At 39.1% G+C, this 27828-nt stretch overlaps 1 protein-coding gene across 1 annotated transcript in view; it reads left to right on the top strand.

Moving 5' to 3' along the window:
- Nucleotides 1–14526: 14526 nt before the first annotated feature.
- ADAMTS19 (ADAM metallopeptidase with thrombospondin type 1 motif 19) overlaps nucleotides 14527–27828 on the top strand; it is a gene marked incomplete at both ends in the record, with an annotated part of 288810 nt that continues 275508 nt past the window's right edge. Inside the window, 2 exons of the mRNA XM_079701794.1 lie at nucleotides 14527–14611; nucleotides 15236–15879. Of these exons, the coding sequence (XP_079557920.1) occupies nucleotides 14527–14611; nucleotides 15236–15879 (729 nt within the window). The remainder of the gene's footprint in view (nucleotides 14612–15235; nucleotides 15880–27828) is intronic.

Genomic DNA, 27828 nt, shown 5'->3' with positions numbered 1-27828 from the left:
CAGGCATAGAGGATGTTTTTATTTGTTTGCTTGTTCTATTTTTTTTTATACTTTGAAACATAGGTCAAATAGGATTTAGTAAGCACCTATCCATTTCACTCCTAATAATCCTATGATATATTAGCAACCAGTAAAATCTCTGTGAGTCAGGCTATTTAGATTACATTGCCAGTAACCAGAGTGTTACCCCTGAGGTTAAGTACCACTATGTCACACAGGGTCCTAATCCCCCATTAGAGGCAGGGAGACCATTTCAACTGCATCCCATAACAGCATTCACAGCTTCAAAGTACAGCCACTAATGTATTTTTAAAGATGACCCTAGGCCTCTCATTAATTTATTTTTCAAGGCCTTGGGGAAAGGAACTGTTTCTAGGCCTTCTAGGAGTCATACATTTCACTTGATCAATTCCCTCCAGGATTCTATTCTCCTAACTTTGGATATCTTCTTTCCAATAAAGCAAGGAAGTTCTGGAAGTAACAGAAGGTAGGGATTGTTTTAGTCCACTCATAAAAATCCCAGGAATTTCAGTACATGGCTTAAACTGAGAATTTTGGAATTTGGGGCTCTCATTGGCCTTATGTAGGACCATTAGAAGCAGGTACCCCACCCTGTATGGAAAATTCTGCTCTCGGTACTCATTTCATTTCACTAGACCAGCAAAAATATTTTAAAGAGAAATTTTGTCACTGTATGTCAGGGACTGACAGATTCCTTCTCATGAATACCAACAAAATGTTCATTGCCTTCAACGTCAAGTACGCACAACTCCCTAGGCTTTTCTGCGTTCCTTTTGACTGCAACCTGCTTCCTGACAACAGTTTGTTTAAGTCATAAGTCTTGCTTATAGCAACAGAATTGGATTCTGGTTAGTTTTAATAGAAAATAATTTAATAAAATTATGTCATTGTGTGGCTTAAAGAATTGATGGGAAAGCTGGAAAACCAAGCTCTGAAAGCAAGCTGAAACCCCAGGAAGCCGGGCAGCTGTCGTTACAGCCAAGCCCCAACCACTGGAATAGCTGGTTAGGATGCTTGTGCAGCTGGCTTAGGACACTGAACAAACTACTGGCATTATTGGCATCACAGCTACTGGCCACTACTGTTGAAAGGAATTCTAAATTGCTCTTCTTTCCTTTGTGCTACTTGTTCCAGATCTGCAAGCTATGAACATTCAATTAGCTAAGCCTAGATCGTGAGTCTGCACCCTGGTGGATAAGGAGAATGATAACCTGGACTTTTGGGCTATGTTGGTGGGAATCAATGCCCTTCTGCCCCAGCATGTTTCTCAACTGGGAGATTCTCATAACATACAAAGGGAGGTCAAATGATGAGCAGTTAAAACCTCAACAGAGCAAAGGTCCATAACACCCCACTAATATGAAATTCTACTTCCATTCCATGCTAGTGGTTAATTTCCCATCAATAGTCAACGTATAAAGGGAGTATTTTTCAAACTTTTTTTTTTTTTTTGCCAGTGGTGTACTTTTTGTTTCAAAATTATTCTAAAAACATTTTTTAGTACTTCTCTCTGTCTTTGTCTCTCTCTGTCTCGCTGTCTCTCTCACACACACACACATACACATATTTTGAGTACTTATGATAATCATAGAACTATAGACATATAAGGCATATCTTTATCTCATCTGAGTCCTTCTCCCACCTCTGGCAGGATCACATGTAGATGACACTATCTTATTTCATTCATTCAGTTATTCAATAAACATTTATTGAGTGTTTAGTAGGTTAGGGCATTTCTTCTAAGATGCAGCACTTCAAATTGTGTTGGAATTAAGCATACTGCTAACTGGAAAAAAGATACTAAATTATATAACACAAGATGCTTAAGGCTTTGTGTTAGGTACAGTGGTTCTAGTCTTCAGATAATGATCATTACAATGATGATCATTGCTACTTAGTAGGACACTGCTCAAAGGGACACAATGGAAAATTCCAAGAAGGGAGCTGTTGGCTCTAAATCAGTATTTCTTAATCTTGGAATTGGAGTCCCAACAGGTATGTGTAAATAATCAGTAAATGTTCAGTGGCAAAGAAACTTCATATATAAGATACAAATGGTAAATAAAAAAGCCTGAATTATGGTATTTTCTTGTTCATGAAGCTGAAGAACTTTATTATGACATACTTTACTGATTTGAGGATTGAAGACCCTCATTTTTAGATTTTAATCCTGGCTTCTTTTACTATTGAAAGACCTTAAAACACCTCTTTAGGTAGAACACAATTCCTGTACAGTAGTGATTATTATAGGTAATCCAAACAAAACTGAGACACTTCAGGCCCTGTGTTGCACTCAGAAATAAAATGCAAGTTCCATATTCCCCACCCCTTCTTTTATTGATAAAAGAATAGCAATAAAATGTCTATACACTTTCAAATGCTGAAAAGTTTATGTAACATAACAAAACTTTGTAATAATCTTTTTTCTTTTATAAATCTTTTCAAAGTCCATTCATCACAGCATAGAAATTGCCACTACAACATTTTGTCTCACTTTTTTCAAAAGTTTGATGAAACTCAGTTTTCACAGGATCTTTTCTTTCTCATTACTTCTTCCTTTCTTCTCAGATATGCTTTTTCTTCTAACAGTTCTTTGCACGACTTGGATTTGAAAAATAATAATAAGCTTCCATCTTATTAACCAACTGCTTGGCCCATGTGCTGAGCAGGGGGAATTTAGCACATCTTAGATGGCAAGAGAGAAGGAAGGCTATGTATATTTATATATTTTAATTTTGTCTGTCATATAGTATTATGCTGACACTTGTCAATATGCTTTTGTTTTATGATAGTCTGGAAGGAACTAAACTAACAGTGATTATTCTGAGGGAGCAGAATTGTGGGATGGTTGGAAGGATTTGGGCAAAGACAGATATTGAACAGACAATTACAAATAACAACTAGATCACAGAACACTCTGAGTAGAGAACCAGGTACAATTTTGGCATAGGGCAATGAGACTTAACCTGCTACTTAGTATGCCTGAGGAAGGAGAGAAGAGAGACATGCATCAAGAATAAGGAGAAGTTACCTAAGCTAATGTGCAGAATGGGAGAGGACATGTTTCAGGCAGAGGGAACAGCATGTGTAGTCCTGAAGCTAAATAAATCACAATATGTTTTAAGAATTGAGAGAGGTCCGAAAGGGAAGAGCAGAATGTGATGGGACTGAAGACATGAAACAACTCAGATTACACAGGGCCTTTAGGTTATGTTAAGGAGATCGAATTTTGTTCTTTGAACACTAGGAAGCCACTGAAGGACTTTAATCAGAAGATATTATTTCATTTGAAATGACCACTCTGTCTACAGAGTGAAAATTGGATTGTAGTGGAGACAAAGTGAACATAAGAGACAGGTGACTTGGCGTTATAGTGTTTCCAATGAGAGACGATTGCAATAGGTTATGGCTAGAAGTGTTGGGTAGAGTAAATGAATCTAGGAGCTATTTAGAAGGGAAAAAAGTGCTATGTCTTAAAGTCTGATTACATGTTGGTGATAAAAAAGATGAATGAGTCAAGGATGACTTCCTGGGCTCATGGTTTGAGCACCTGGGCAGACATAGCTCTAATTTACCTGGGGAATCCTGAAGGAGGATCCCTATTCCCTGTACATATACTCATTGATGCCTAAGATGGAAGCATTGGGGATGTCACATATTTATCTTACATCTTTCTTTAAATAGGTTTATTGATATATAATCTACATACAATAAATTTCACCAATGTTAAGTGTATAATTTGAATGAGTTTTGAAAAACACAGTCATATCACTGGTACCATAATCATGATACGGAACATTTCCATCACTCAAGAAAGTTCTCTCATACCCCTTTGCCCTCTGTGCCTTCAGGCCAGCCCTGGCACCTGGCACTGATCTGCTTTCTATCACTTTACCTTTTCTAAGCTTTCATACACATGGAAGCTTCTCTCACCTAGAATAATGCTTTTGAGATTCATACACATTGTTGCATGTATCAGCAACATATTTGTTGCTGCAAATGTTTGTTTCATTTTATTGCTGACTGAAATTCCGCCATAAGGATATAGTGAAATTTGTTTATCCATTGATCAGTTGATGGACATATGTTTGTTTTTTTTTTTTTTTTCCAGTTTGGGGTTATTATGGATATAAAGCTGGTATTAAAATTCCAGTAGTCTTTTGTATATACATGTATCCATTTCTCTTGGTAAATATCTAGGAATTGGGTTACTGGGTTGTATGATAAATGTATATTTAAGAAACATCAGAAGCTGTCAACGTTTTTTCCAAAGTGGCTGTACCATCTTGCATTCACATCAGTAATGCATGAGAGTTCCAGCTGTTCCACACCCTAGCAAACATTATAGATATTTTAAATTTTTTCCATTCTAATGGGTATGTAGCATCAACTCTTTTAATTTGCATTAAATGTTTATTTCTCTAGTTGATAATGATGTTGGATATCCATATATATAAATGTGAAACTTTACCTTACCTCTTCTCATCTACTGAAATTAGATCAAAATGGATCACAGACATAAATGTAAGAGGAAAACCTTTAAAACTTTTAGAAGAAAATGTAAGAGAAAGGCATTTGATCTTGGGTTATGCAAAAACGTCTTAGGAAACCACAAGGACAAATTATAAAGGACAAATTAATAAATTAGACTTTATTAAAATTAAAAATATTTGCTCCTCAAAAGACATTATTTAGTAAATGAAAAGGCAAGCCACCGACAAGGAGAAAGTGTTTACAAAATACGTACCTGCTAAAGGAGACTCTTTCCCCCTTTCCCTCTTTTCCTCTTTCCCTCTTCTGGTTTGCATGGGTTGTGGATGAGAAATCTTCTGTCATTCTTGTCTTTGTTTCTCTACATAATGTCTTTTTTTCTCTGACTGCTTTTGAAATTTTCTATTTCTGATTTGTCTATAGCAGTTTGATTAAGATATGTGTTGGCTCAGTTTTCATTAGGTATTCTCTGCTTGCATATATATGTTTACAGTTTTCATCAAGTTTGGACAATTTTCAGCCTTCTTTCTTCAAATAATTTCTCCTCTCACTTCTATTTCTTCTCTCCTTCTATGACTCCAATTACTCATATGTTGGATCATGTGTTATTTCAATAGCTCACCAACGTTCAAACCATTTCTTCTTTTTTTCTTTCTGTGCTTCACTTGGGACAGTTTCTATTGCTATGTCTTCAAATTCACTAATCTTTTATTCTGAAGTGTTTAATCTCCTCTTAATCTCATCCAGTGTGTCTTTTCATTTGAAATATTGTATTTTTTATCTCTATAATTTACAACTTGGTCTTTTTAATTTTCCTCCTCACCAGGTTTATGTTTTCCTCTTTCTTCTTGTAAAGTTATAGCATATCTATTATAGCTGTGTTAATGATTGTGTTGGCTCATTCTATTACTTCTGTCACATCTGAATCTGTTTTTACTAATTGGTTTTCTTCCTTGTTATGGGAAACATTTTTCTGCTTTTTGCATGCCAGGAATTTTTTAATTGGCTGCAAGAGAATGAGAATTTTACATCCTTGCTGCTTACTACTATTATTCCTTTAAATACAATGAACTTGACTTGGAATCAGATGGATCATTTTGAGGCTGACTTTTAAGCTATGTAGGAATGGGGTCAAATCAATTTTAATTATAGAGCTAATTTAGCCCCACTACTAAGATAATATTCTGAGAGCACTATCAAATGCCCCTGGTATAATGAGGTTCTTCCACTCTAGCTGGTGGGAATACACAGAACTTGAAGTATAGTTTGGCCTGATGCTTTTTGCCTTCCCCCCCAACCCTATACGGTGGGTAGTTTCTTTACACACATGCACAAATCAGAACACAATAAATTATTTTAAAGTTCACTCAGCAAATACCCAGTGTCCTCTTCCTCTGTAGTAGTTGTAAGGGTATGTCCACAAATTCTTTGATATTCCTCCCATCAATAGGTGGGATTTAGTTCTCTTCCCTTAGAGTATGAGTTGGACTTAGTGACCCATGTTGGACAATTAGATTATAGCAGAAGTGATGGGATATCACTTCTGTGGTTAGACTATCACAATATTGTGGCTTCCTTCTTGAGTGCACTCTCTTGCTCCCTCTTGGATAACTGCTTTAAGGGAAGCCAGAACCTTCAGGCCCAGTCATATCATCAGTGACTCGCCTGTAGCTCTGGCCAATAGTTTAGTTGCAATTTTATGAGAAATCTTGAGCCAGAACTACGCAGTTAAGTCCTTCCTAGATTCTTAACACTAAGAGACTGTGTGAGATGATAAATGTTTATTTCTTTAAATGCTAAGTTTTGGGGCAATGTTATGTAGCAATAGATAGCTAATACATATTTTGGTACTTTGAAGTAGGTGTTGCTGTACCAACAGCTTAAATTTTAAGAATGGCCCTGGAGCTGAGCAGTGGATATTGAGGAAAGTATCAGTGAAAGCCTAAAATACTTTGAAGAAGCTTTACTTGAGGTTTTATTTTGAAATAATTTTGTACTCAGAAAATTTGTAAATCTAATACAGATATCTTCTATGCATCCTTCTTCCATTTTCACCAATGATACTGTCTTATATAACCATAGTATATTATCAAAACCAGGAAATTGACATAGGTACAATATTATTAAGTAAACTACAGACCTTACTTGGATCTCACCAGGTGCATTGTGTGTGTGTGTGTGTGTGTGTGTGTGTAGTTCTATGAAATACTATCATGTATAGATTTATGTAACCACAACCATGATTAAAATACAGAACTGTTCCACATCATAATAAAACACCCTTTTGCCATTTATTTATAGATACAAACTCCTCCAAAACATAATCCTTGGAAGCCACTGATATGTTCCCCTTAACTATAATTTTGTCCTTTCAAGAATAATATGTAAAAAGGATCATATAGCATGCAACATTTTGAGATTGATTTTTCATTCACCATAATACCTTTGAGATCCATTCTGTAGTTCATTTAATGTATGAGAGTTCCAGTTGATTCCACATCCTTGTCAGTGCTTGGAATTTTCAGTATTTTATATTTTAGCCATTCTAATAGGCATATAATGATATTTAATTATGGTTTTAATATCTATTTCTCTACTGATTAATGATGTTTAATATCTTTTCATGTGCTTATTGGCCCTGTATATACTTGCTTTTCAAGTCTTTTGTCCATTTTCTATTTGGATTGTTTGTTTTCTTAGTAATTATTTCAAAGTTTTTTTTTTTTTTTTTTTTTTTTTTTAGTATTCTGAATATAAATCCTTTGTCAGGGCTTCCCTGGTGGCGCAGTGGTTGAGAGTCCGCCTGCCGATGCAGGGGACACAGGTTTGTGCCCCGGTCCGGGAAGATCCCACATGCCACGGAGCGGCTGGGCCCGTGAGCCATGGCTGCTGAGCCTGCACGTCCGGAGCCTGTGCTCCGCAACGGGAGAGGCCACAACAGAGAGGCCCACATACCACCAAAAAAAAAAAAAAATCCTTTGTCAGATACGTGGTTTTCAAACATCTTCTCCTCCCAGTCTATGGCCCATCTCTTATTAGTGTCTTTTTCAGAGAAAAAGTTTTTAATTTTGATGAATTCCAATCTGTCATTTTAAAATGAATTTATTTTAACTTTAAAAATTATTATTATTCTGCTTTTGGTATCATGTCTAAGAACTCCTTGTTTAACTCTAAGTCATGAAGACTAAAGAGTTTGTTCCATGTTTCCTTCTAGAAGTTTTGTGTTTATTAGTTTTACATTTTATATTTAGTTCTATGGTCCATTTTGAGTTAATTTTTCTATAAGATATGAAATTCAGTTAAGAATTTTAAAATTATTTTTTTGTCTTCAGTGTCTAATTGTTCCAAATCCATTTGTTTAAAAGATACCCTTTCTCCATTGAATTGCTTTTGCACCTTTTCCAAAAATTAGTTGCATACTTATGTGAGAATATTTCTGGATTCTCTATTCTGATCCATGGATCTATGGAATACAACAATCTATTGGTTACTGTACCTGTAGAGTAAACCTTAATACTAGATGGTGTTGGGCCCTCAGACTTTATTTTGTTTTGCCAACTTTTTCACTATTTTAGTTTCTTTCTGTTTCCATATATATTTAAAAATCAATTTTATATCTTCAAAATAATCCAGCTGGGATGTTGATAGGAATTTCTATCAAAAAGATATTTTGGACTGAATTGTCACCTTTAATATTACTGTTTATTCTTCCAAACTGTGAACCCAGTATGCCTCTCCATTTATTTAGGTCTTTAATTTTTTAATGTTTTGTGGTCTTCAGCATACAGATCCTATACTTGTTTGATTTGACTTACACCTAAATATTTCATTATTTTGGAGCTAATGTAAATGTTACTAAATTTTAACTTTAGTTTCCAATTTTTCACTAGTATACAGAAATTTGGTTGACTTCTGGTGTTGACCTTGTATCCTGTGATCTTGCTTATTACTCTAGGAATTTATTAATGTTTATTTTGAGGATTTTCTATGTAGACAAACATGTCATTGGTAAACAGGGATAGCTTTATTTTTCCAATTACTTTTATTTCTTTTTCTTGCTTTATTGTACTAGTTAGAATTTCCAATACTGTGCTGAATAGGAGTGGTGAGAGTGGACATCCATGCCTTGGTCTCAGGCATGGATAGCATTCAGTCCTTCACTCTTAGCTGCAGTTTTTAAAAATAAATAATCTGTATCCAGTTGAAGAATTTCCCTTCTACTCCTATTCCAGTTTGCTGAGGGTTTTAATCATGAATGGATATTGAATTTTGTAAAATGCCTCTTCTTCATCAATTGGTATAGTCATGTGGTTTTCTTCTGTAGCCTGTTGTTATGGTAGATTACATTGATTGATTTTGGAATATTGAACTAGCCTTGCATTTCTTCAATAAACCTCACTGGTCATGTTACATTATTCTTTTTATATACTGCTGGATTCAATTTGCTAATATTTTGTAGATTTTGCATCTATATTCATGAGATATATCGGTCTGTATTTTCCCTTTTTGTACTGGCTTTGTCTGGTTTTGGTATGAGGGTAATGTCAACCTCACAAAATTAGTTGCAAAGTGTGGTCTTCTATTTTCTGGAATACATTATGTAGAATTGGTGTTACTTTAAAAACAAATGTTCAGTAGAATTAACCATTGAAACCATCTGGAACTAGAGATTTCTTTTCTGAAAGTTTTTTAACTACAAATTTAATTTGTTTAATACCTTAAAAAAGCTTTTAGTTGAAGCCATATGATGTTTCGTAAGGCTATAGGTAGGGGCTTGTAGCAAAGTGAGGTAAATATTATAGGAAACTAAAGGAAAAGGAATCCTTTTCATATAGTGGCATTAAATTTAGCAACACTGTTGTCTGCAGTAGAAAAATGGGCCTAATGAACTGGTTCATCAACCTAAGAAGATTTCCAAAAAAATTTTGAAGGTGCCCCCTGGTTTATTCCTTCTTATAGAAAATGTGAAAGGAGAGAGATAAGTAAACTGAAGAAAAACTGTTAATAAAAACCAGCCAGAACTTGATGGCTCTGAAAAATTTCAGCCTCTTTTTCTGGAAAATAATGCTAAATAATTAAGAGCAAATAATTATTTTAATAATTAAGCTCAAATTGCATCAGATCAAAGATGAGACGCAGGGCACTTTCAGGAAAGCATGGTCTAATGATAAAGCCAAAGGTGTGGCTGTAAAATCCTTTGTTAAGAACTCATAAAGATCGTAAAGATCACATGTGGCCAGTCAGAGTGAAGGCCTTCTAAAGTGTTTAAATGTGTTTCTCCCAGATCCTTCCAGTCGAACAATAGGGCTCCTAAGAAGCCTAAGAACACTGTCTCTAACAGTTTCATCAGAAACTCAAAGTAGGGAAGGGTTTATCTTAAGAAGGTTTGAGGGTGTGGCTGTGTCTAATGAAGTGGTGAACCCCATAAAGATTCACAGGTGACTCACAAATTTTGAGAAATAGAATTACATATGCAGAGACATTTCTGGTCAGAAGGGGGCAGAGGTTATATAAAGTGATATGAAGTTATTGGAGCCATAAATTCTACTGTCAGGAAGCCCACTGAGAAAACTACTCAGTTGCAAATTCATACTACCTTTCAAGAAAATGGAAGGATGACTCAGAGAGTAGATACAAGTTCCCAGAGGGCAGAGACCAGAGCTATGAAGAATTATTCTCAGACCTTGAGACCTCATCAAGGAACTTTACATTTTCCCAATTGGATTTCAGAATTGCTGTGGACCAGTGACTCCTTTGTGCCTTCTCCTTTCCTCCCTTTTGAGCAGAAATGTCTCTAGCAATTATCCTCTGTTTTTTCTACCACAATATGTTGGGTGTATGAGAGGCAGATAAATTGTTCCTTTAGTTTCACAGGTGTATAGAGAGAGAAAGACTAAATTTGAGGAGCTCTACTTAATGAACTACACTGAGGACATTCACATTCACATGGACATGATTTAGATGGTAAGCTTCTGGACTTTGAGCTAATGCTTTAATAAGATGAGCCTTTTGATAGCCTTGGGAAAGAATGAGTGTATTTTACACATGAAGGAAGTGCAAATAACTTTTTTGCCAGAGGGTATAAGCACCCTGGACTTAATGATTTGCTTCTAACGAAGAGAATATGGTGGACGTAACGGTAGGTCATCTTCAATATTAGGTTATAAAAGACCATAGCTTCCAGTTTGGGTGCAATCTCTCTCTTGCATCACTTGCTCTGAGGCAACACATGAAATGAGAGGCCCTATGGAGAGGTCGATGTGACAAAGTTTCCTGTCAACAGTTATGTGACTTTGAAAATAGAACCTCTACCTTCATTAAGTCTTCAGAAACTTTAGTCTTGGTCAAGAGTTTGACTGAAATCTTGTGAGAAACCTTGAGCAGAAATATCCAGATTCCTGATCCTTAGAAACCATGTGAGATAGGAAATGTTTGTTGTTTTAAACTGCTAAGTTGTTTACGCAGCAATAGATAACCTCTACAATCTCTATGCAGCTCCCTCCTCTCTGGTACTGTATCCTGTAAATTCCAGTCATCTTGCTCTGTCTTCTCTTCTTAACTCAGCTAGTGTTCAGGGCTCTGTTTGGATTTCTCCTCCCTGAGCTGAAGCTTGTAGACTGCCTCCAGGTAGTAAGCTGGGGAAATCGTAAAGATCACCTATTTGCTTCTCTTCTCTCATAGTCACAGTCCTAGGCTCCCGTTGTCCAATATCTGAAAACCATTGTTTTTACATTTTGTCTCTTTTCCTAATTGCTTAAGATGAGAGTTAAATCTGGTTTCTGTTACTCTATCATGGCCAGAACTAGCTTAAGTCTTGATTTCGATTTAGATGTGAGTGCTACTGGGAGTTGATATCCTCATGCAACTCAGTGAAAGGGTTCTTTGTATTTTCTTAAGATTTTAATGTTTTTTGGAGAGGAAAGGACTCGAGATTAGCTTTACGTTGTGAGAGGCTTAGGGCCAATGAGTGAAGAGAATGAGGAATGGCTGAAGGCCTCAAAGCAAACTTTCTACACAGAGAAGCATGGGTTATAAAATGCAACATGTGAGCACCTGGGTATAAGAACAGTTGGTTCCACTTACTCTGATGCTTTGTTACTTACCTTCACCCCATAAAAGCAGTGCTTGGTTGATGCTAGCTACCATCTGGTGACATATGTAGTGACCTGTCTTAACCAACATGTTTTTCCCAGCTGCTCTTTTCTTCCTCTAAGGTTGGTAATGCACACACATGTCACAGTCTTGCCTTTTCTCCTCTATTTCACCACTTACATTTTACTTAATTCCAAATCAGGCTAGTTCTTTTTTTTTTTTTTTTTTTTTTTTTTACGTACGTACATACTCAAACCCAATTTAACTGATGCTCTTATTTGCACTTCTAAGTCTCTTTTACATAAGCACAAAATCTTCACACAGTCATTTCTCTCTTAGGCTTATTCTCTCTGTAAGCCAGATAAATCATGCTGATAGTAACTGATCATCAACAGATCTAGACTTGTAATTCTAGGTCAAGGAATTGGAATAAAATACCATACAGAAATCAATATCTATCATCTTCTAAAGCATCTTAGATAATTTCCACATGCATTTGGTATATAAATCATTGTATTAGGGTGATGTACAAAAGGTATATAAAAGAAATTCCTACCTTTCCAAAAACTTGATAGTCTAGTAGAAGAAATATGTACATGAGTCATTACAACCCAAATGATTTATAAAAGCCTTTGAAAATATACAAATAAATTATAACAGTATTTCAAATAGGAGAAAGAGTAGAGATAGTTGGGAATTAGGCAAACTTTTCTGTAACAATCAATAGTAACCTCTACTGTAAGGGATTGGAATGGGTTAATGGCTATATATAGCAGGGGAAAAAAGGGAAGGATGGGAACTTACGTAGGCAACCGGTGCTTTTAAATATATTTAATTTAATCGTATGGCTCACCTAGTTTTAAGGAATCACAAATGTATTCCAATAAATACACACAATGGAATATGCATTCCTTCTACAGTTTTATATTTTTGTTGATATTCTTGTTAAAATTACATGAGAAACATTTTATTTAACACTCAAATCCTTGTGGAGGTGTTTCATTGAAACTAACCTTTGTGTTAAAAATGTGCTTTATTTCTTAAAAATAAACTGCCTCTGATTTCTTGTCTAGTTTTAACTCTGTAGAGTCCCATAAAAAGGAGGATGTAGGCTCCTAAGCAACCCAGATACTTCTTGAGTGTCTGGAAACCCACACCCACCCTAGTTACTCCAGCTTTAGAGATTTTACAAGACAAGGTTTGGAGACAGACACACCTAGAGTGTCTTTATGTTTGTTTTTAATCTCTGGACAACTCAAAGGAAGTATTCTAGTACCCATCTTATTCAAACAATGGCTTTCCTTTGAAATAAGATCATCTGCCTCCCTCAAAGGCATACTAGTCACCTTTGACACTAGCAACAGAAGGGAAAACAACAAAGGATGTGGGGAACCAACCTCAGTGCTGGAATTTTTAAAAACTGATTTGCATTAACTCTTATTTCTAGGTGTCTGGCCTAGTTCAGAGGATGCAAATGGCAGGTTAGATCAATCACCCTTGAGTCTGATATGAAAGGTTTGATGTGGCCAAGAAAGAGGTGCAGAGAGCGGAGTAGGTACTAGGAAGGGTTGCAAGAGAGAAAGCAAGAATATTTAAGGTTGGATTGTGCCCCAAAGACGAAACATAGCAAAAACATATTTAACGGGAAAAAAAAAGGCAAAATAATCTCACTTGGCCTGAGATCTTTAGAATACAGTATTTAATGCCGGTCTCTTTAATCTCACCCTCATTAGGAATGTGTGTGCATGAGTTAGAGAGAGAGAGAGAGAGAAACTGAGAGCACTGATGAATGGGAAGCCGGAAAGATAAGGTGGGATAAGGGGCTCTGAAATGTCAGGGTGTCTACTGTCCTGGGAACTTTTGAAGCACACTCCATGACGAATTACATTATCTCCAGGCTTAGAAAATTCCCAGAGACAGAGATGGGAAGAAAAATCAAAGGTCTTTGGTAAATGGGGCCGCTGCTTTGTGCTCAAGTCTGCACTAAGTTTGGCTTTTGAGTGATGTGTGGATGGGGGGAGAACTCCACTGAAGGAGGAACCCGAGTAAGGGGGTGAGCTGGGGAGGGGACGGCCCTTCTACCTGCACACACCTCAGCAGGGAGGAGGGGGTGCCGCGTAAGGATGCAAATCCGGCCTCCCGGAGTGGCCAATCAGGAGTCGGGTGAGGGAATTTGGTTCCCCACCCACCCCAACCGGGCTTTTGAGCACGTGTGCGGTGTTCTGGGACCTTTGTCCCGCAAAGTCTCGCTTGGCGGGCACCCCTTGGTCCCTTTTTCTTGTCGGATCCGCTTGAATCTTCTCCACACCCCACCTCACGAATCGTGTCTTCCCCTCATCCCCTTACAAATTCCCTCCCGCGCCGCTGCGGGTAGGAGCCTGGAGCCCTCCGGTCCCGAGGACGGTGCGGAGCTTGGCATGCCCGGCTGCTGGGACCGTGGCACCAGCCCCTGGCAGTTTCGCGCGGGTGCAGGCGGCGAGCCTCTGCTCGGACACCGCGGCGCTCCTGCCCGCGCGGGGCAGTCCTCCGCCTGTCCCGAAGCAGCGCTGCCTGTCTTGCGCCGGCCGGCTCTCGGCTGACTGTGGGGCTGTCCTGAGGGGCTCCGGAAACTCCTGCGACGTCCAGAACACAGAAAATAGACTCATCACCTAATTCGCCAGGGAGCCGGAGCGCTGCGGGGCCGCGGCGCTGCCTGCCCCCGCTCCTCCCCACCCCCACCCCCACCCGTGCTCCAGCAGCCTCTCGGAGTCACACAGCACCCCCCCCCCCCCCCCCCGCGGCAGACAAAGGGCCTGGGCAAACTCGCCGCCCGGCCTCCTTGCGCTCCGGGAGGCGGCGGCGGCGACTGCGGCGCTGGCGGCGGCGGCGGCGGCGACCGCGGTGGATCGCGCGAGGAGGCGCGCGCGGGGCCGGGAGCGCGGTATGGGGAAGAGCCGCGAGATGCGCCTAACTCACGTCTGCTGCCTCCTCTACCAGCTGGGGGTCCTGTCGAATGGGATCGTTTCAGGTAAGTTCTTCCGTGACTTTGGGCTTGCTTTCCACCTTCCCCAGCGGAGACCGGGCACGCACGGGTACGCAGGCTGGCGCAGCTGTGCGCCGTGAGCAGGGCTCCACGGGTAGCAATAAAAACCGGCGTGCGGTTGCGGGTGAGAGGGTCACGCTCCTGACTGAAGCGCACTTCTCGCGGCCTCATTTCAACAACGTGAAATGCTTAGTTTTCCTCTCACGAGAGTAATAAGATTCGCAAAGGTACGTTTACAGCACCTGGAGGAAAATTGGGACGTAAAGAAATTGATAGCTCTGCCTTGCTCTGGCAGATACTTAAGGAAATCATTTAATTGTGCTGGAGTCTGCACCGGTTTTCTTTTCTACAGCTAAGTGCTGTCACCAAACTTTTCAGCCCCACTTTTCCCCTCCCCCTGCCCCGATAATCATACTTTTATTTTGAAAGTGCTGGGGTCTGTAATCTGATCGCTAGGCTTCAGGGGTTGCGAGAGTTTCAGGGGCTAGACGGGTGGTCTCCAGCGCGTTACCCGTGAGTCCTGTGTGCGGAGTGTGTGCCCGGGGACGCTTGTGCTACTGGAATCGCGGCACCTTAAGCCCCGCACTTCTCTGTCTGCCCCGCCCGCAGGGCTGCAGTTCGCCCCCGACCGCGAGGAGTGGGAAGTCGTGTTTCCTGCACTCTGGCGCCGGGAGCCGGTGGACGCGGCCGGCGGCAGCGGGGGCAGCGCGGACCCAGGCTGGGTGCGCGGCGCCACGGGAGGCGGAGGCGCCCGGGCTCAGGCGGCCGGCAGCTCCCGCGAGGTGCGCTCCGTGGCCCCGGCGCCGCCCCAGGAGCCCGCGGAAGGCCGGTCAGAGCCCCGGCCCCGACCCGCGCTGCCGGGGGGCGAAGAAGACGAGGAGCTCGAATCGCAGGAGGTGCCGCGGGGATCCAGCGGGGCTGCCGCCCTGTCCCCGGGCGCCCCGGCCTCGTGGCAGCCGCCGCCGCCGCCCCCATCTCCCCCCGCGGCGCAGCAAGCAGAGCCGGACGGCGACGAGGTACTGCTGCGGATCCCGGCCTTCTCCCGGGACCTATACCTGCTGCTCCGGAGAGACGGCCGCTTCCTGGCGCCGCGCTTCGCGGTGGAACAGCGGCCGAGTCCGGGCCCGGGCCCCACGCGGGCAGCAGCCGCCCCGCGCCCACCGGCGCCACCCGACGCCTCCTGCTTCTACACTGGGGCTGTGCTGCGGCACCCCGGCTCGCTGGCCTCTTTCAGCACCTGCGGAGGTGGCCTGGTAAGCGCCTTTCCTTCCCCAGCTCTCCTCTTCCCCCTGCCACTCCTCTCTCTCCCCCTCGTAGACCAGGCTGATTTGCCTGCCCCTCATCCCCTCACGAAGTGCGCCCTGACCTTGGCCTTATCTGCACCCCCCAGGAGTCTCTACCGTGTACCTCCCGTACAACATCTCCAGGGCAGTCAGTGAATCTGAAGGCTAATTGGATGGATTAATAGCCTTCTGCTAGATGGTCATAAGTTTCTTCATAACACTATGTAAAACTGTCTCCTTGCAACTCTTCCCACTGGTTTTATTTCTGTTTTTCAAAATAAGCCCACCACGTGGTGTCTTTTAGGAGACTGGAAGACGACCAGTCTGCTCACTGCTGAATCTCCTCCTTGTTTGCCCCTCACCCCCAGTTTCTCATCTATTAGCTCATAGTTTTTTTCATGTCCCACTTCAAAGTTGTCAGAACAGTCCTCTAGGGAGTTACATTCTGACAGCTGTCTGGAATTTAAACACATCCACGCTCACACGGGACACCTGTTCACTGTTCCTGTGAGAAACGAGGGGAGAAGGAGTTAACTCAAAGGCTGCGAGCAGTTGACTAATGGATGACATGAGAATCCAGTCAGTACTTGAAGGGTTATGGTTCTGTGATTTAACATTTCTTTTCTAAGGTTTACATTTTATTTGGCAAAAGGTTCTTTTCTTTTCTCCACTCCATGGAGGAAAACAGCAGGGATGAGAGCCTGGCTAAGAGGCCTGTTGGATCTAGAAAGTAAAAGCCATTTGCCCTGTCTGAATAATACAGATCCTCATTCCATTCCCCACCCCCCCGCCCCGCCCCGTCCTTTGACCCAGGGTTTGGGATAATTGTTGCCTCCTGTAAGTTGACCTTTACTTTGTGGTAAAGTATACATAACATAAAATTTACAATTTTGACCATTTTTATATGTCCAGTCAGTGGTGTTAAGTACATTCACATTGTTGTGTAGCCATCATCACTGTGGACTTTACTGTTGGTTTAAGGCAAAACCCACAAAATATTGTAAACACGCACGTGTTTTCATTTTGATAATTCCAAGTGAGCCATTGATGAAATCCACAAGGACTTGTCTGAAAGCAACCTGCTCATTTGGAGAAAAATCCAATAGTAATGGACAGCAGAAAATATCAGCACAATCAAAGACACCCAAAGCCATGAAATGGAAAAAGATGGTTAAAAATCCAAACAAAATGAAACTGGAAATTTTTACCTATACCCTTCTGAGATCCCACAGTCAAATGATGTAAAATGCCGTACAGGGCTGTATTTTACCAGATGCTCATAATGATGAATATTCAAATATGGTCATTTTTAGCCATGAGTGGAAAAAAATGCCATGGAAAAATTACATGAAAAGCTTTTAAAAATGTTTTTTGTGGAACTGATGTTTGAACACTTCACTGGGGGAAACATCTTGTGGGGATTTCATTGTCCACTGGTTTTTGGCCGGGGATTAAATAATTACATATAGAAAGTTCCTGGTGCGGTAGAAGCAATAGGGGATAAAGCATTTCACTGTGTTGAAATGTGGGCTTTTGGTCAGATTTTCCAAATGAGCTCTGCCTTCTCTCCATACTTAAAGGAGCAAAGTTAGAATTATGAGTACGTTTTTCATAGACTGAATAGGAGTTTGACATACCTCCCTGTTTATCAAGTTGGACTTTTACTCACTTTTCCTATTAGCCACATATGTATGTGTTCTGAACTGGGAAGTCTTTGTTGTTGAGGAAAACTGACATTGCTAGCAATACAGTGTAGCAGTCAGACTTTGAGTAAAAAGTTAGGCAAATAGCCAAGAAGGGTGGGTTTGTTACTCCAGACTCTGTCATGCCAGCCCTTTCCCTTATGAGGGTGGATTAGGAAAGGGAAAGCATGATTTGTTATCTGAGCTCTGACATTGGCCTGTTCCCTACTGATTGACAAGTCCCTTTCCTCTCTGGGATCCAGTTTTCATAAGTAAAATGAGAGAATCTGATGACTTAATTAAAATTGGATGATAGAATAAAAATTTTGTTGGATGCTAAATATATTCTAGAGCCTGCATTAGGGGCTCACACATTAGAAGCACATCATATACAAGTATATACGACACAGGTGGTCATGAAACAGTGACATAGCAGCATGTTAAATCAGATGTTATGCCCGAAGTTAAACCACGCTTGGGGAGTTGGGGAAGGCTTCCCAAGGCAGAGTGTCAGTGGATTTTGAAGCATGGGGAGCCTTTCTCCAGGCAGGAAAGGAAAAGATAGAAGGAAGAGACTGAGTGGAGATGAGAAAATGCAGAGCCTAACAAGGCAATGAAAAAAAAAAGTTTCTTCCGACGAGGCCAGAAGGTGCAATAAGGGGAAGTGATCCTAAACTGTCTGGTGAGATCAGACCTCAAAAGCCTTGTGCACCTGAGTACGGGCTTTTTCTGTTTAACTGTTGATTATCGAAGGATTGCATTCTTGTTTTTCTCTATTTAAATTCTGTGATCCAGTAATTCTAATGTGAGGCATCATGATGTCTTTATATGAAGGTGCATTCTTTATAAATGCAACTCCTTTAGTTTGCAACAGTTTTTTCTTCTCAGTTAGTAAAAGCTTTCTGACTGTCAGTTGCACAAGAAAGAGTAGATTACAAAGTACACCTTCCCTTCCCCTCTCTCAGTAGCAAGTTTTACCCACTTGTGCCTGAACTCCTCAACACCTTTTGTATTATTACATATTTGAAAGGTTCTAAATGTCTCTATCAAAGGAAATAGATAATCAGTTATCAAGTATTGCAAAGCGGTGAACATTTGTTAAGACTGGCCAATTCATTCTCCAGATATCAATCTAACTTGTGCTGTGAAGGGAAAAGTGATTGAATGGAGATTTTGGTTACAGGTTCCGGTGCTGCCTCTTCAAAGTACTTAATCTTTCTGGATCTTATTTCCCTTATTTGTAAAATGCACAAATTGTATTTGTATATCTAGCAATTAATGTATGAAGTGTTCTTACTATTTTCCCTTATTAGTCTCTAATACTGAAAAATAATTGAGATCTAATGGGAACATAAGTAATATTAAGTAATTAAGCATTTATTGAATGAGTCCTTTGAGCAAGGCATTTTGTAGGTACAGAGAACACAGAAAGGAGATGAGAAAGCCTTGGTATGTTTCAGGGAGTTCCCAACCTGGCTTTCCAGTTATAGATATAAATAGGGAAATAAAGTAGGTTGTGTTACATACAGATGTAGGAATGTCCCAAGTGCTATGATGATACCCTCTTGTTCATCTCTTCATTTCCAGAACATGGTAAGATATCTAGTTTTTAGTAGGCACCCAGTAAAAAATCACTGAATAAAATATTACACATATAGTACATTATTCTGTTTTAAATAGTAATCTCTAAAAAATTAAAGTACAGAAGAGCAACAAATTAAATTCCACGAAAGAGTGAAACAATCATGTTTGCTCAAAATTAACACTTTTTTTAAAAAAAAAGCACACCTAAGCACTGGGCCAAGATAAACTAGATCAGTACATTCCTTGCCTGTGATTCTCTTTAGATTGATGATTACTGGCTATCAGTAATATTTAGATTACTTTTCCAGGATGATAAAGAGTAACTTCTAAGACTTACTTAAACTTAGAGTTTTATAAATTTAGAGTTTTATATAGTAGTTATGCTGATTAGCTCTTCAAAATCTGCAGCCTTGTATAAATTCCGTTTTTGTTTTGTTTTGTTTTGTTTTTCAATTTACTCCCTTATGTGAATCAAAGTATTTGGTACCATGGGAAGTTTTGAACACCTAAGTATTTGGGGGCATCCCTTCTGGATAAGGAACTTTATCAAGTACCAGTATGGAAATAGAAGAGGAGGGTATGAGGACAGGGAAACGGTAGTACATACCTAGGAGAACTGGAGTAGAAGTGGAGTCAACATCCAAATGAAAAAAGATTGCAGAATAACGTCACACATCCAGCTGCTTTGTTCAAGCCAAATCCTAGGAATGACAGAAAAGATATTCTAAATAAATCTAAAGCAGTATTCTAAAAGAATGCCATCAGTACATCAGACATTTTGAGTATCTTCTGAAAGACTGCAAACAGTTTGGATTGGATTAATAGAAAACATATAGACATTAGAGAATATGTGTAACTGGAGGCAGCTATGGCAGAGGTGCTACTGCACTTGCAAAGAAAGAGAGGGCCATGAGCACAAGGGGCCCTTGAATAAGAGCACTATTGGTTTTGTCTGCTGTCCAGTTGTGCCAGGTAGCAGAGGCCAAATGTGTGTCCCTAGGCAAGAGTGGAGAGAATAGTGGTAGAGCTTTCCTGGACATGTGGGTGACACCAGAGGATAGAGAGCCTCCACTCTCAAAAGTGGAGCCATTGGCTTCCTGTGTGCAGTAGATGGTCCCACTTGTCCCTCCAAATAACTAGAGGAGAGCTGGTCACCACAGATAGGTGAGTAGGAAACCAGCAAAGAGAGATGAGCTGACACCTAAGAATATCACACTGTTAAGAAAACAAACAGGGCTTCCCTGGTGGCGCAGTGGTTGGGAGTCCGCCTGCCGATGCCGGGGGCGCGGGTTCGTGCCCCGGTCCGGGAGGATCCCACATGCCGCAGAGCGGCTGGGCCCGTGGGCCATGGCCCCTGGGGCTGTGCGTCTGGAGCCTGTGCTTGGCAGCGGGAGAGGCCACAACGGTGAGAGGCCCGTGTACCACAAAAAAAAAAAAAAAGAAAACAAACCATATAAAGGAGAGTCATCAAACTGGTTGATTAAAACCATGAAGCAAAAGTCTTACTAGATTAAATAGAATACTTTAACTGAAAAATAAGAGTAGATATATATTCATGGAAAAAAAACCAGGACAGCTGCTGTCTGTAAAAAAATGATTAGATACAATTGAACTCACATTATATGATTATTAGAATTAAAAACTCCATAGATGAACTGGTAAGTAAATTTGTGACCTAGAAGGCAAACCCAGAAATTGTCCCAGAATAGAACATAAAGGACAAATGGATGCAAAATACGAAAGAAAATTGTGAGCCATGAATCATAGATCTAGATGGTCCAAATTTCTTTAATGGGAGTTAATTTAAAAAAATAAGTTAAAGGAGAGAGTTTTAAAAATGCATGCAAATGAACCCTAAACATTTGATTCTAATATACATCACCAAAATATACATTCATTAGCCAAGCTTTTGGATGTGAGGCCAGATACTATGCCTTTGAGTGTAGGTCAGATACCTGGTGCTCCAGGTGAGCCTTACTCACGATGCACCAAGACCAATTTCCAATATAGGTTTCTGTATTTGGAATAAAATTTAAAAGACAAATGCAAGACAATTTATGTGTAGAATCCTGGACTTTTAAAACTTTCAAATCTTGTACAGTTGTTTCATCCCAAATAAAATTGCAGCACTTTTTTTTTTAGCAACTTAATCTTTCTCAAGTTTTCCAAAGTTTTCATAGAAACAAAGACATCTTTTGCACTCATATTTCACTTGCATTAATATTTAGGTTTGATTAAATTATGTAATTACAAACTGTGAACATATGTTCAAGCAAATATAGCTGATTCTTGGTGAACATACAGGCTGACTGGTGGAAGTAATTGTGTGCAACAAGACAAGAGAGGAATCTAAGCTCAGTGAGCGTTGGGCATTCTGCATGCCTCAGTGATCATGTTTTCTGGATGGTGTGGAGAGTATTATTTAATTCAGTAATTTGAGATGAATTGGTTGATGGAACCAGTTTTGGTTAGGTAGAGGTTAAAGAGACGTGTTTTGGTATCAGAATCAAATTTGCCCCATAAATAAAGGAAGACACATGCCTTCAGACTGAAAGACCAACCACTAAACAGAGAGTAGCATAAGGAAAGAGAGACTCAAACCTAGACTCATTATGGCAGAATATTAGAAAATCAAAGATAAAGAGAAAATCCTACATGTTTAATAAAGGAAAGATTATCTACAATAAGATGAGTGTCAGATTGATATTAGAGATTGAATCAGTAATACCAGATGCTAGGGGGTCATGAGTTGATAGTCTCAGATTTCTGATGAAATGTGATTTTGAATCCTAGATTCAGCCAAATTACCATTCAGACCTAAAGGCAGAATGAAATCATTTTCAAAATTACAAGGACTCAGACTTTACCACACAGAACCTCCAAAAAATTATGCAATGAAAATCTTCCTCCAGCAGCCTTTCCCCAGTTATTGCTCAGTATCCCTTCCTAGAGGTGGCCAGGGTTATTAGTTTCTAGTGTGTGAGCTAGAGGTAATTGACGCATAAACAAATAAAATGCATTAAGAGCTTTTAAAAGCCACATTATTTACACACACACACACTCACACACAGATGTGTGAGACTATCACATATGAGTGCATAAAGAGAATCCCCTTTCTGTTTTGGTACTTCCATTTTATCTGATTGCAAAAATGTGGCATAATTTCCTTAATCAGTTTGGTGTGGATGTACGTTTAATGGATTCCAGTATTTTCCTGTTATGAACAGTGCTAAATGAATAAGAATCTGTAGATATGTCGTTTTGCCTATGTCATGTTCTTGTCAAAGGGCAAATGTATTGGTAATTTGGGGGCAATATTGCCTGATTATACCCCATGGAGGTATGCCACTTTACACTCTCAGGTCAGCAGAGAAACAGAGTACGTCTTTCAGCTATGCTGTCACGAATATAGGTATTATTAAAAATTTTGATCTTTGTAAAATCTAATGGGCAAGAAATGCTATCTCAAAGTAGTTTTAATTTACATTTTTTTGATATTAATGGTGAGACTGACCATCTTTTCATATTTTTATTCTCATTTCCTTTCCTGTAAACTTTCTGTTCATTTCTTCTACTCATTTTTCTATTAGGTGTTTGGTCTTTTTCATTTCGAATTCCAGTGCTCTTTTTCTATGAGTATATTATTTATTTATTTTAAATTTAAATAAATAAATTATTTTATTTTTTGGCTGCGTTGGGTCTTTGTAGCTGCGCGCAGGCTTTCTCTAGTTGCAGTGAGCGGGGGCTACTCTTCGTTGCGGTGCGCGGGCTTCTCATTGCGGTGGCTTCTCTTGTTGCGGAGCACGGGCTCTAGGTGCATGGGCTTCAGTAGTTGTGGCTCAAGAGCTCTAGAGTGCAGGCTCAGTAGTTGTGGTGCACGGGCTTAGTTGCTCCACGGCATGTGGGGTCTTCTCGGACCAGGGCTTGAACCCGTTGTCCCCTGCATTGGCAGACAGATTCTTAACCACTGTGCCACCAGGGAAGTCCCTTTCTATGAGTATTTTAAAAAGATAAATGTTAATAACAAAATAATACAAGCTGAGTATAGAGAGTTTAGAAAATACATAAGTCATCCTTAATCTTAACATCCATAGATAAGCATTTTCTTTGGATTAACTTTTAACTTTTAACTTTCTTGTGGATATGCTATAAAGGAAATATAAATATCGAATAAACATTCACAATTTTTTCAAATGTATTGGGAAACTAGGGAAAAATTTTTCTCAATCATCACTTTTGGTTCATAGATTGGCACAGATTGTGCAGATTAATAATATCTGGTGGGCACGCTTGGGGAACACTTAACCTTATACATTGTAGGGGAGTAAATTGGGTAGAGCCTCTTATGTGGTATGTATTTAAATTTTAAACATGCTTAGTTTTCAGCACTTCTGCTTGTAGGTATCAGTATTAGAGGAATATTCACATAAGAGCAAAAGATTTATGTATAAGCCTATTCATCGCAGCATTGTTTTCAAGAGCAGAGCGCTCTAAAAATTCATCAGTAGTGGGCTAGTTACATCTATATACCGTGCCGAATACCCAGAGAACAAAACGGTAAATAGTTCTTGCCTCAAGGTCCTTACAGTTTTTAAGGAAACTTCTCTTTGCCTCAACTTGTCCTACCTGTCTTTTTCACGGTACTATTTAGTTAAGTGTTCAGTGTTTCCTTATCAACTTTAAGTGCACATCTCCTTAAACCATCCATGGTTTTCCTGTTTAAAAGTTAGAACGGCATGGATGATTATGTTCCTGCTGACAGTGGCACGTGGAAGAAGTTTCTGTACTTAGAGTGGCCAATAGGCAGATACTCCAGTCTTTTTTTTAAGGAAGTGATATAGTGAATTCTAGTAAAAAGAATCATTGTGCTGATGGAAAAAGTGACATTATACATTAAAAGTTAATAACCCCTTTAATCATGTATTAATCTGTGTCTTAGTATCCTGAGAGACTTCAGGCATGGACCAATTTTATGAGAAGAAATTTTGTTTATTTAATAATATTTATTTGATAATATTTAATATGAATATAAACTTATTTGAAGTTTATTAGGTGAATCATAAAAATAGTATACCTTTTTAAATTCAGGAAATTCTGTATAGCAGTCTTAAAACATTTTTTATGCAGTACTAAAACAGCACATTTTTATTGAGTTCATGCACAATTGAATGTTTCTGCTTAATTACAATTACATTTTTACCCAGATGGTTTTATGGCTTTGTGTTTGCAAAATAAAGAATAATCAGAGGAGTTCCAGGTTCCTGATAGATGGGAAGTGTATTGAGTTAGGGAAGTAATCGACGTATTTTAAAGCACTGAGAGAACCAGTAGTCTCCCTTGGATTATGATTTGGTGGGGGGGGGGTGAGGTGGGTAGGGGGTGTTCCTGAAGGGGAATTTTAAGGTTCCCACAACCAAGTGAGGACCATAATTTGATGCAGAGTGCACTTAGGGTGCAGCCATAGTGAGCACATCATCTTGTCTCCATCTCATCTTTATTCTAATGCCAAGCCCTAGACTGAGAGAAGTGAGAAAATGGGAACTCAGCCATTTCAATGCTAACCAGATATTCGTACAGAATTATTGCATGGTGGTGTTAAGAAGGCCCTTGGGGATTAGATAGTTTAGTACTTGCCTTTTCCAGCTGATTTCATTTCATAATTAACATCCATATATTTGCAATACATTATTAAGTGTTTAGGCTTTAACGCAGATGATCAGGGAATGGAGCTGATGAGCCAGTTTCAGCATTATTTAAACAGCTCCTGCGTTCGTATTGCTTTCCAATTAAAATTATCAGACCTAAACATTTTTTTCTCCTTCACAAGCATATGAAGCTGTTTTGCCCCAGATTTTTCCTCTTCCCTCTGCCTGGCTTCACCTAAAATATATGACCACTTTCTGCAGTGAACCCACACCATCGGCTTTTAGATCATGCTTCTTGATGCCCTGTTTTTTAAAGTCTGGTGTGCAAGCACCTGTATCAAAATCACGGCAGTGGGGGTGAGGTAGTGGGAGCTGGGAATTCTCCATTTAAAATGAGAATCCCAGACTGAGCCTCAAAACTAAGAAGTGTATTTCAAAAGAATCCAAGGTAATTCCTGTGCAGGCTCAGATTTGAGGGCAGCCACTCTAGTGGCTCCGAAAACTCCAGAGCTCAGGATCTTTAAGGACTGGATTTGCATCCATCAAACTTCATATCCTATGTGTCTTGAATGAATTTTAATACTGTCTTTCAGCTCCAACTATACTAAACTTGGATACCTCCTGTCCTTACCTTTAACATCTTTCCAGGAACCCACTCAGATGCCATTGAGCTAGAAAGGATTTTATGAATTTCAATTATTCAACAGAATATAAATGTTAACTAGTTGGGAGATGATATAATGGGACCTTAATGCCAGTATGAATATTTTCCTACTCTTTAGGTGAAAAAGTATACAAAAGTCGAAACTTGCTTCCCATTCTAGAATTTGGAAGTAAATAGAGATGAATTATTTCAAATTGTCATCAACAGTTTTATGGGTAATATAGCAGGAGACTTATTCCAGCTGTTTCATGATAGTTACTGTAGTAAAATAAAATTTATCAGAAATAAAGGAAGAAACATACCTTCAGATTGTAAACGGCCTACCATACCACCAAGTTTAGATGTGGCTAAGTGAAGACTGAGGCACATTGTAGAGGCATATTAGAAAATAAGTGAGAAAATTAGAAACTCTTTGTGAGAGATTTTCTACACTGAAATGGCAGAGCAGTGTGGTCAGGTTAAGAGGACTTTGGAGATGCATGAGAATTAAATGGTGAGCTATCTCAAATGGCAGAAATAACCTAACAAGGCGTACCTACTCATTCATATTGCAAGAATTTGGTTGTTAAGAGTCCTGTAAAACTCATTAGGGTTAACAGTCAAAAAACATTAACATGCTAAGAGGAGTGGCCAGGCAGATAATTATATCAGCTAATCTGATTAGTGCAAATTGTCTATCTCCATTATAATTTGGATTTGAATGCACGTAGTGGCAACTAAAATGTGATAGGTGCATTTCCATTATAAAAGTATTATATTACCAGCAAATATTTTAGTGTGCCCAGTTCATAGATAGGCAGTTCATTTATTGACAGAGGAACTTATGTATAGATAGCATAGGGTCTTCACAGTGTTGTCTGGTTGTGTGCTTACAGATAAATAGAACTTCAGCAGTTTATTACAACAAAATAGAAAGTCTGAGTAATTTATTGTGGAAATAACAATTATGTATACACATACTTAGCAAAGTATGAGTAATTCATTGTGGAAATATCTTTTAAAATTTAATTATTTAGTGCTCCATTTTGTTTACTAACGTGGATAATTCCTGTGTCTCTGTAGATCTCCAGTTAGAATTTTGTCACTTCAAAATAGATGGTTCTAATTAGTAATGTTTTAAAAGGCATTGAACTGGTATTTTACGATGAAAGTTCCTACGTAGAAATTTTTCTAAGTAGAACCTAATTATTTCTCATTAGTAAGATAGATTCAAGAATATGTCAAGCTGATTTTTCTAAGGTAAATCATTATTTAAAATGTGACAAATTGAAAAGGATACTGTAAATGATTTTTCCCCCTAATGTCTTTTTTTCTGGTATGATTTACATACCATAAATTCACCCCAGTGTGCAATTCAATGATTTTTAGTACATTTACAGAATGGGGCAACCATCACAATTCAGTTTTAGAACATTTCCATCACCCCAAAGGGGTCCCTCACATCCATTTGCAATCATTCTGTTCCTACCCCCAGTCACAGGCAACCATTCATCAACTTTCTCTTTTTATAGATTTACCTTTACATTTCATGTAAATGAAATCATATAAAATTTGGTCTTTTGTGTCTGGCGTTTTAAACTTAGCATAATGTTTTTGAGGTTTGTCCATGTGGTAGCATGTATCAATAGTACATTATTCTTCCTGCCGAATAATAAGTCATTGTTTATTCATCAGTTGATGGGCATTTGGATTGTTTCTACTTTTTTGCTGTTATGAATAATGCTAATATAAACATCTGTGTATAAGTCATTGTGTAGATGTATATTTTTATCCCTTTTGGGTAGATACCTAGGATTGGAATTGCTAGGTGATATGGTAAATTTATATTTAATATTTTAAGAAACTGCCAAATTCTTATACAAAGTACTGCACCAATTTATGTTCCCACCAGCAGTTTATTAAGATTCCAGTTTATCTACATCCTCATCAACGCTTGTTATTGTCTCTTTTTGATTAAAACTATTTTTGTGGCTGTGCAGCAGTATTTCACTGTGGTTTGAATTTGCATTTCTTAATGACTATGTTGAGCATCTTTTCATGTCCCTTTTTATAGCCATTCATATATCATCTTTGGTGACATGTCTATTCAAATCTTTTGCCTATTTTAAATAAGGTTTTTTGTCTTTCTGCTATTTAGTTTTAAGAGTTCTTTGTATACTCTGGATGTAAATCCTTTATCAGACATAGGATTTGCTAATGTTTTCTTCTAGTCTAGAGGTTTCTGTTCCTTTTCCTGATGGTATCTTTCAAAGACAATTTTTATAGATTTTGAAAAAAATCCAATTTATTTTTTCCTTTTATGGAATGTGCTTTTGATGTTGTAACTAAGAAGAACTCTAACTCA

Source organism: Hyperoodon ampullatus, assembly GCF_949752795.1.
Source record: "Hyperoodon ampullatus genome assembly, chromosome: 4".
NCBI lineage: Eukaryota > Metazoa > Chordata > Mammalia > Artiodactyla > Ziphiidae > Hyperoodon > Hyperoodon ampullatus.
Note: the sequence above shows the minus strand (reverse complement) of the source record. Positions and strands in the feature narration are given on the sequence as shown.